Source organism: Aegilops tauschii, chromosome 7, assembly GCF_002575655.3.
Source record: "Aegilops tauschii subsp. strangulata cultivar AL8/78 chromosome 7, Aet v6.0, whole genome shotgun sequence".
In the NCBI taxonomy this organism is placed as follows: Eukaryota; Viridiplantae; Streptophyta; class Magnoliopsida; order Poales; family Poaceae; genus Aegilops; species Aegilops tauschii.
The window spans coordinates 649,438,106-649,447,704 of NC_053041.3; the positions used below are offsets into that span (position 1 = coordinate 649,438,106).

General features: G+C 44.1%; 1 protein-coding gene across 5 annotated transcripts; it reads right to left on the reverse strand.

Moving 5' to 3' along the window:
* Window positions 1–4,520: 4,520 nt before the first annotated feature.
* Window positions 4,521–8,454, reverse strand: LOC109736512 (putative disease resistance protein At1g50180). 5 transcript variants are annotated; one of them, XM_073505599.1, is made up of 5 exons: window positions 8,300–8,436; window positions 8,168–8,236; window positions 6,424–8,054; window positions 5,271–6,301; window positions 4,521–4,921 (listed from the first exon to the last, which is right to left on the reverse strand). In XM_073505599.1, exons 3-5 carry the CDS (start codon window positions 7,979–7,981, stop codon window positions 4,835–4,837), a joined length of 2,676 nt encoding a protein of 891 aa, XP_073361700.1. In that variant the 5' UTR covers window positions 7,982–8,054; window positions 8,168–8,236; window positions 8,300–8,436; the 3' UTR covers window positions 4,521–4,834. The 5 variants fall into 5 exon arrangements, with proteins under 5 accessions (XP_073361700.1, XP_073361699.1, XP_040251233.1 ...); XM_073505598.1 differs by having other exon boundaries at window positions 8,141–8,236; XM_040395299.3 differs by lacking the exon at window positions 8,168–8,236 and having other exon boundaries at window positions 8,300–8,454.
* Between the last annotated feature and the right edge of the window lie 1,145 nt (window positions 8,455–9,599).

Sequence of the window (9,599 nt, forward strand, 5' to 3'; positions counted from 1 at the left end):
GAGCTGAACGTGTGCTGAACGCGGAGGTGTCGTATGTTCGGTACTTGAACGGTTGGATCGCGAAGAAGTTCAACTACATTGACCGCGTAATAAACGCTTCCGCTTACGGTCTACGAGGGTACGTAGACACACTCTCCTCTCTCGTTGCTATGCATCTCCATGGATAGATCTTGCGTGTGCGTAGAAATTTTTTCTTTTCCATGCAACATTTCCCAACAGTTACCCTAGCCATCTCGCTCCCGCCATGCCGCCTCATCCTCAACTCACCTCCGGCCTCCTGCACCGTCGCGCCGCCTCCTCCTCCGCCCCTCCCACCTCACCACCGGCTCAGGGGTACGTACCTGCAGGGAGTACTGTAGTGCCTCGGGGGGGGGGGGGGGGGGAGGCTGTAGCGAGACGGGCACTTTAGAGGCTTGGGTTACTATCAGTTTTATTTGTTTTAAATGATTATTTTTCAAATGTGGCCATTTTTTTGAAAATTTGAGAACTTCTATGGAAACTTGAACACATTTTGAAAATTTGAGAACTTTTTTACAAAAATGCGAACATTTTTGAGAATATCTGAACTTTTTAAATATTTTCTGAAAAACATGTAGTTGTTGAAAATGTTGAACCTTTTATTGAAAAATGTAAACAATTTTTCTAATGTGAATACGCAAATTTCTAAAATTTGTGAACATTTTTAAAATTCCGAATAATTTTAAAAAATCTGAACATTTGAAAAAATATAAATAAAACCAGTAACAGAAAAAATTGGAACAGAGCCTTTAGAAGGTTACCATAAGGGGTAAAAATCAAACAGAAAGCTTCGCAAAGCCGGAACGATTGGTGCTTAGGCTAACGTGGCCGGCCCACTATGGTCGTTAGCTTGGTTTTCCTGTGCCTTTCCTCGACATTTGGATGCACGGAGCATCAAATAGGAACCGCCGCAAAGAAGCCCCTCCATCGCAAAGCCGGAACGCTTTGTGCTATACTGCTGTGGCTAACCATATTTTTTTTTGAATGCATGGCATTGCTTGCATATATGGGCGATGATATGTGTCGCTCGTAGCGACCGCGACGGCTCGCGTCGCTGCTGGAAGTCTTCCGCTATTGGGCGGCCCAATAACGCGGTTTTGACCTTTTTTTCCTAGGTGTTTTTTCACTTAGGTCATTTGTTTTTTCCTAGGTCGTTTTCTAATTAAAAAATGTAACAAAAATTCCAAAAAATGTTCACAAAATAGAAAAAGTTCCTGAATTCAACAAATGTTCACCAAAATCAAAATGAATGAAAACATAAAAATGTTTGCATTTAAAATCAGGAATTTTTAAAAATGTTTGAGAGTCCAAAAACTATTCACAATATTAAAAAATATTCATGAATTCAAAAAAATTCACGTATTGGAAAAAATCTTGGGAATTTTAAAAATATTAATTAATTAAAAAAATATTCTTAGACATGAAAAAATGTGCACAAAAGGTATTTCAAATTTTTGAACATTGTTTGAAATTGCAAACAGAATTTGAAAATTCCTAATATTTCTTGGGAAACCTGAACATTTTTTAAAAAAAATGAACAATTTTTAAATTAATTATTTTTTGAAAAAAACAAACAATTTATGAAAGTCCAAAAAAATTTGAAGATTTTTTAAAAAATTTAAAATTTTATGAATGCTATATAAAAAAGGAAAATGAAAAAAGGAAATAGAAAAAAAAAGTAGGAAAAAAAGTTTCAGAAACCTAGGTTCCGAAAACTAGTAAAAACTATCTCGAAACCTTTTAGAAGGTTCCCAAACTGGTTGAGAAACCGTTCATGAACCCGTCCAACTCAAGCGAACACGCTCTTTCTGGGCCGTCCCAGCTTAACGCTGGTAGCGACAGTGACACGAATCTTATTGCTCACAATAAGGGATAAACTGAAATCACTAATTAAGAAATATTCCTTTCAAAAATCACTTCCACCTTCCTAGGTTGCGACAAGTGGCGCGTTGCATGTGTGCGACTTGTTGCAACCGGGGAGTTTTCTCTTTTTTTCGTAGATCTATTCATTCAAAATGTTTTCTCTCTTAAACCGTGCATCCAATTCTCAAACCGTTTTCACTGTTGGATTCCTCGCGTCGAGATCTTTCAAACTAGATTCTATGTTGATAGATTTTGACGAACTTTTTTGATAAAAAAAATGGACGAAAAAACCACACTACGAGCACTTTTTTGCACTTTACGAAAGCTGTTTCCAAGAGGAACGGCCGTGCTCTCGTGGAAGCAAATTCATGCCTCTCACAGAAGAAAAACCACGCTTCTCATGTAAGGAAAAAAAGAAACGTAGTTTTTTCGTTTCTGGGAGGCACGGCCGTGTCTCTCGTGGAATCTAATTTGTGCCTCTCGCGAAAAAAAGAGAAAACACATTTTTTTTTCGTTTCCGAGAGGTACAACCATGCCTCTCGCAGAAGTAAATCGGTGCCTCTCGCGGAAAAGAAAAAAAATATGTGCCTCTCGCGAAAGCACGGCCGTGCGTGTCGCGGAAGCAAATCTGTGCCTCTCGCGAAAGCAGAACCGTACCTCTCGCGGAAGAGAAAAAAATATGTTTTTCGCGTGAAAAGCTAAGAAAGGCGGGTGGAAAAACCGAAGGGCAAAAAAGAGAGGAAAAAACCCATTTAAAAGGCCGAAAATGCGAGCGAAAAAATAAAAAAATCCGAAGGAAGCGCCCAGAGCGCGACACGTGGCAACGGCTGAGAGCGCGCCAAGTGGCATGCTCGCAGCCCACCCCAAATGACCCTTGGCGAGGCTCTGGAACGAGCGCTCCTCAAATAGTTGCTCTTGGGATAAATAGCATTTTTTAGTGGATAAATAGCATTCAAGTGCGTGCATATATACCTCGTGGTCTTGTGAGAATGAAGCCCACAAACACGACAAATCCCTTCTCTCTCCTCTTTCTCATGGAGACGCCACGCCCCGCGCCAGCAGCCGGCGAACCCCACCTCCGGCGGCCGCAGAGAGCAGCGCCAGCCCCGTGCCATTTAAGTATTTGATCAGTTTGGCTGAAGAAGTTCAGTTAAATTGTCATACTGATTGATTATACACGGTACCATCATATGGTGAAACTTGCTCTATGTTTTTCGTCGAAACCCTCTTGCTCTTCTCGAGGTTCATTACGATGCAGTTATGGTGTGTTTGTTCATCATATGGCTCTTCTCGATAAGTTTGCCAAGATCTCGTCCGAGCAAGAGGCAGCGATGCCGGCGATCCCTTCCTCCTCGTCCGAGCAAGGGCGTGCAGTGGCTTCTCGGATAAGTCCCGAACGATGGTGGTTCTGCTCGGGTGTCTGGGCTCGAAGCAGAAGCATCTCAAGTGATAGGCCAATCACTACACATCCAGGGAGTTCCACGGTGTGACCTTCACCCTCCCCACGTCCGAGATTGTCAGCTATAACGTCAGAGGGAAGGCTGAGAAGAATGTGGGGATGCTGTGTCCGGGAGGAGAGTGAGAAGAAGATAGTAGTTTTTCATACTTTCAGTAACACGGGCTGGCTTTGATATGTACACTCTATTTGAATTTCTCGCATCAAGAATTAACTGAAACCTTGGGATTTGAAGCTTAGTTGTGCTTTTTGTTGCTGTTGTAGCTATTTCGGGTTATCCCAGCAAAGTCAGTGGAGTCATTCGTGGAGAGGCAACGGAAAGCAGGGTGTGAGGTGAGGTCGTGCCACACTGTGTCGTCCCCTCACGTCGACCACTACCACAGCAATCCGGGACTCTACACCTCTCAGCTGACCAACTTCCTGGAGGACTGTGTGCTGGCCCGCCGTGAGGACTCCTCGTCGTCGTCACCGTCTGCGTAGGGTGTTTCTGCAGCAATACAAACATATTTGTTCCTGGTGGTCCATTGAAATGTACCAGGATTATACATCTGACCCAATTTACTTGCTCCTTTTTGTTGGTTCGCTTGTGGGTTTACTTTAGGAGGCACAACTGTAAAAGATGTGCGAAGAAAAGCAAAACAAAATTGTGATTCCGATTGCCGTTGACTTGTTCGTTGGTTCCAGTGCACAAACCATTTATCTGTGTGCTTGGTTTATTTGTGCATACTTGATGACTGGCTCATGTCCTGTCGAAGTTCTTGTGATTACTTGTGTGGACGGGGGATGTGTTGGTTTGTTTGTGCATAGTCTGATGACTGTTGACGACTGTCTGTCTCTGTGTGGTTCTGGCTGTGATCCTGTGCAAAGTTTCTAGTGGTAGTGTACAAAGCTTATATTATTTTTTCAGTTATGCTTGCAGGACATGGAGATCATATTTATGGCATTCTCAGTATTCAGAGTTCTCACCGTGAAAGGAAATATTTGGAGGTCTGTTGTTGTGCTTGAGCGAAGGTTTTGAACGGTTTGGAATTGGATTTCAATCCTGATCCAAGCAACCAGAGAGGTTATTTGGTGGCGGTTTGCAGTTGCGAATGCAATGAATCAAATGCTTCCATTGGGTCCCAAATGTGATACAAATTTAAGGCGGGACATTTGGTTCATGCACGGGTGATTTCCAAGCACAAATTAACAGTTGGCTATACGGATGTCAAACGAGACAAGTCATTGTTCATTGATCATGAAAAGAGAAGAAAAAAGATTAGGTACTAATACACACAATACAGGATGGCCAAGCCAGGTTACAAATCAGAAAAAGGAACACGTACATGCAACTCATTACTCATAGCATCGCCTCGGCGACGAAGCGTTTTTATTGGTACATATTCCACAGAATACATGCGGTTGGAAGGATATGAAGTGTTCATGGATCCATCCTGGAGCAATATTCTTCTATCTCGTCCATCCCCGTAAAGATCTTGAACTATCATTCCCATTACACTATTTAACACGAAAGAAGAGATGTGAGGATTCCGAGGAGTGAGAGATGGATTCGAGGGAGAATTCCAGGGCGCCGGATTTCTCCACCTGCGCAAAATATAAAAAAAGCAGTCATAAAAAAACATCTTAGTTTTCTTTTTGTCGGGATGGCAAAAAACTTAGTTGAGCGTACGGAAGCAGTGAAGTTGATCCTGAAACTGACGAACATTAACTCATCCGAACAAAACAAATACTACTCACTATTTGGAACATGCTACAAGGGTTGAATGAAGGAACGAATAATGCATACAAAGATTAATTTGGAAGCAGTGAATGAAGGAACGAATATTTGGAACTAATTATCGTGTGGACAAACACACATGCATAGATATAGATAGCAACGAAAATGCAAGGGGGGCAAATTAATTAAGCTTAAGCTGCGTACGTATGTATGTACCTCGCATCCTTTCCGCCGCAGCTCATTTAGTGTGTTGTCATCTTCAGAAATCTGGTCCATATCGCTCAGCTTCAGGTGACCGAGGGACGGAAGGTGCAGCAACCCCACGGGGAGCTTGCTCATCTTCTCCCACCGCCAAAGTGTCAGGTGGGAGAGCTTTGGCATTGCCCCTTCCTCCATCCTCCACAGCTCGGTGGAAAAACTACCAAGTGCTAACTCTTGCAGCCGAGGGAACCCTTGGGAAGAGCAGCACATGGTCTGGCGTTTGTACCCACTCAACTCCAACACCACAAGACAGGGGAGTTTCTCCAGGATCGGCATCGGGTCTTGTTTTATGACATCAGCATATAGAACAAGACGACGTACGCTTTGGGGGAACTCAGCAGGCAGCCTATCGAGCACATCAAATTTGAGGAGGCTAATATCAACCAGGTGAGGCATGTTGTCAAATATGTTGACCACCTCCGCTGGTATATTGAGGTACATCGACAAGGAGAAGGTTGTTAGTTGATTCATCTGGCCCAAGAAAATCATCATGTCATGACAGCGGAAATCAGCGCCAACAGGATAAAGATCCAACACAAAGCTCTGTAGCTCTTTCGACTGCAGTCGCACACTCCTTGCAGGTGGTGGTGGAGAAAACCCACTGTGAAGGTAAACATGCCTTAGAGTAGGGATATCCCACAGAGAGTTTGGTACTGACTCAAGTTGTGTGTGTTTGAGATCTATAGTCTGCAAGTAAAGGAGTTTGCCAATTGAAGAAGGGAGCGTCACACCATGACAATTTCTCAACCTAAGCAATCTTAGGTGAATGCACCCACCAATTACAGTCGAGAAATCATTTAGTGCTGAATCTTCAATGCAAAGAACTCTCAGGAATCTCAGCTTTGGAAGGGACACTGATTCAAGCTCAAAGCCAAGCAGACTTCGGACATTAGGCGTTGCAGGTAAAATCTGATCACTCAAAGTTTCAAAACTAAAACGATAAGATATCAAGTTATCAGATGATGATGATGATGCACCAGCTTGGTCTGCAATTTTTTTTAGAGTGCACCATATGTCAGAAAGAAGCTAGCCACATACTACAAGTACATATAGCAAAATAGAAAATGGAATCAATTAATAGGAAGAGATCAGGAGACAAAAGGCTGACCTGCAGTTTTGTTGCTGGTATCAAGAAAACCATCTTGTCTTGCTTCTTGTATGCACCAGTCATGCAAGATATCGTGAATCCTTATTCTCTCTATCCATCCATGTGCCGTACTTCTGCGAACAACTTGGACCAAGCTTCTCTGAGCCAACTCGGTTACATAGCTCCGTGCTGTTTCTTCTAGTGTATGGTTTGGTGTATGTGGAATGAAGCTTTCTGCTATCCACAAGTTAATAAGATGCGGCACATCTATTTGATAATCCTCAGGAAAAGCAGCAAAATAAAGTAAACAAGATCTCAAATGATGATTTGGTAGGTCCTTGTAACTGCGTGCCAGTATGACACTCATCATTTGTCCATCTTTGGTTGCTGGCCAATCAGAGAGTATATCGGACCATATTTGTGCATTTAGATTTTTAGACAGATAACCTCCCAAAACTGCAAGTGCAAGTGGCAATCCATCACATTTCTTTGCAAGCTTTCTCCCAAGCTTTTCAAACTCGTCCACATCACGTATGGCAGACCTTTTGTATGTTGGTAAAGATTTGCTACTAAAAAGTTGCCAACTTTTCTCTTCATTCAATTTCTTCAAAGGATGAACATAGGTTGGCATCTGAATATGCTTTGCAACATATTCTTTTCGTGTCGTTAACAGTACTCTGCTACCATTAGTTGCATCTGGAAAGACTGTAATCATTCCGTTTAATTGCTCCCATGTATCTGTTTCCCAAACATCATCAAGAACAACAAAGTATTTCTTTTCTGAAAGAAATTCATTGATCTTCTTTCCCACCTCATACTCCGTCATTTGGTTAACTGACTCATCTTTGTGCCCTGTTATTTGTTTCATGATATCCTTTAGCAAATCAATGCCCTTGAACTTTTGAGATACAGTCACCCAAGCAAGTGTGTCAAAGTGCTCTTTGACTCTAGATGAAGTGTAGACTTTTCTAGCAAGTGTTGTCTTTCCTGCCCCGCCCATGGCAACTATAGACACAACACTAAGCAGGTAATCATTGTCAACTAACTTGTCCACTATTTCTTTGTGCTCATCCTCAAAACCAACCATGAAAACATCATCTTCAGAGTTTTGATGTATAGGACCATCATCTTGTGAAAAATCGTCCTTTACAAAAACATTGTTATCCAGACTAATATTCAGATTTTGTGCGGATGCAAAAATCTCCTTGATCTTCCTTTTTACACGTTGAATTTCAACACCGATTTTACGAAGGGTTACCAAGTCATTCGGCAATCTAGCATACCTTGAAATAGCACCCATGAATCCCTTCTTGAGCCTGTTTCTCTTCTCCATGTGATCTGCAGCTTCAATGACGTTCTGAGCTTCATAAGCCGCATCCCTGATCTGGCTCAGCAAGACTGCAACCCTTGCATTTCCTGATCTCCACTTGCTATCAACATCTTTGAGGTAGGCCTGCAACCTCATCAGCTCATCTTTCAACAACCCCACTTCAAGGTTGACTGCACACAAGAATGTGGTCTCCTGGACTGCAAGGTTGCCCACGCTCCCAAGCACGGTTCTCACAGCTGACTCAGCCATATTGCTTCTAGGCTCGTCTTCGTTGCTTGATCAGGGTTCGCAAGAATGAATGGCTTGTGTAACACAGTGCTTCCTGCAGAACCACCCTTTAGCTTTCACTACAACTAGCCATGGCGAATTAAAGTGAGAACAACAAGTGATCGAGCACTGTGCTCTTACAGAGAAGGGAATTAAAGGGAGGAGTACTTGAGTTAGTGCGCCGCTGTGATCATCTGGCCCATCGAAGGATGGGAGCCAGTTTAGAGGCCGATGGACCTGACGGGAGTGAGTGATAGCTGAGTTCGATGAGGAGAAACGAGGAGGAGAGTAGATACTCACAGATCTTGTGGTTGCCTTTCTTCGTCCACCAGCTGTGTCGATGCCGGCTTGGCTATGCTCTCGTCTCTTCCTTTCCTCTCTGCCAGTAGAAAGAGTTCCCTTGCGTAGTTCAGGTACAAATGAAGAGCTTCCATTTCCCTTGAGTCGGCCTGTGGCTGTGAGTGACGAGCTGATCCAGGGCCAGGAATGAATCTTCAAAGTTGGACAAGTCGTTCCGATGTTGCTCTCAACCAGCACTAGTGTCTAAGTATTCAACAACTAGCTCTTCGACGAAGACAGGATATGCAGACTAGTCATCTAACAGCAAGACATGGTTGGTGATCACAGCAGCTAGCTAGTACCATCATGATCCATGTAACTGGCTGTCGCGTGCATCTGATAAGAGTGTAGATACGGGTTGGGTGGTTCAAAATTAACAAGGAAATACCTGCTAGAAATTTACGGCATGGTTCAGTTAATCTCTGTGAAAAAGCAAAGGTTCCTCTGCCTGGATAGGACCCGCTGCAGCTAGTGCTGTGTCGGCCCTACCTGGTAAAATACTTCGACTAGGTAAAATGAAAAAAGATACGGCTCTTGTGCTCCAGGAAGCTGATCGTATTGCCCGGTTGGCAATATGCCAACCAAAGCATGTTCAAGCCAACAATCAGATAATACTTCATTTTTCCTAAATTTCAGCCAACTGTTTTTCAATTCACGCCCAGCCAATTTTTTGGCTGTCAGATCCGTGTGCAAATCTCAGGCGTGTGTGGTCTCCTCCATCGAGCTGCCCGATAGGCTCCCTCATCACCACAGGGTCACCGACGATGTCATGTCGCTTCCCGCCAGCAAGCCGGATGCCACCACAGCCCCTTCAGCCCCGCCGCTGTCCGGTCTGCAGTTCCTGCCGCAGAATCTCCAGGCTTTCCATCCGGCCAAGGCACCCGTCGCGTCCCTGCCGGTGTTGGGACAAACCCTCCGGCGACATGCGCCGAGCAGCCCTCCGGTGACATGAACGCTGGACGAACCCCTCTCTCTCTCTATCTCTCTCTCGAACGGAGGTAGAAGAAGAAGCACAACACACTGAAGTTTTTCAGGCGACAAACGCCATGCCGCACGAACGGCGCCTCGGCCGCGCGCACGACCTATTCTTTTTCTTCTGGGCACATACCACAAGCTCTGAACTAACCAGTACGACAGGTGGGGCTTTTTATACCCGATGCATATCACCTCGCCGGCAACTCAGGGTGGACGTAGCGAGCGAGCTTTTCAGCCCGCTCGTGGCCCGCTAAGGACCGCACCAATCGGTCCTGGCCCGCTGAAG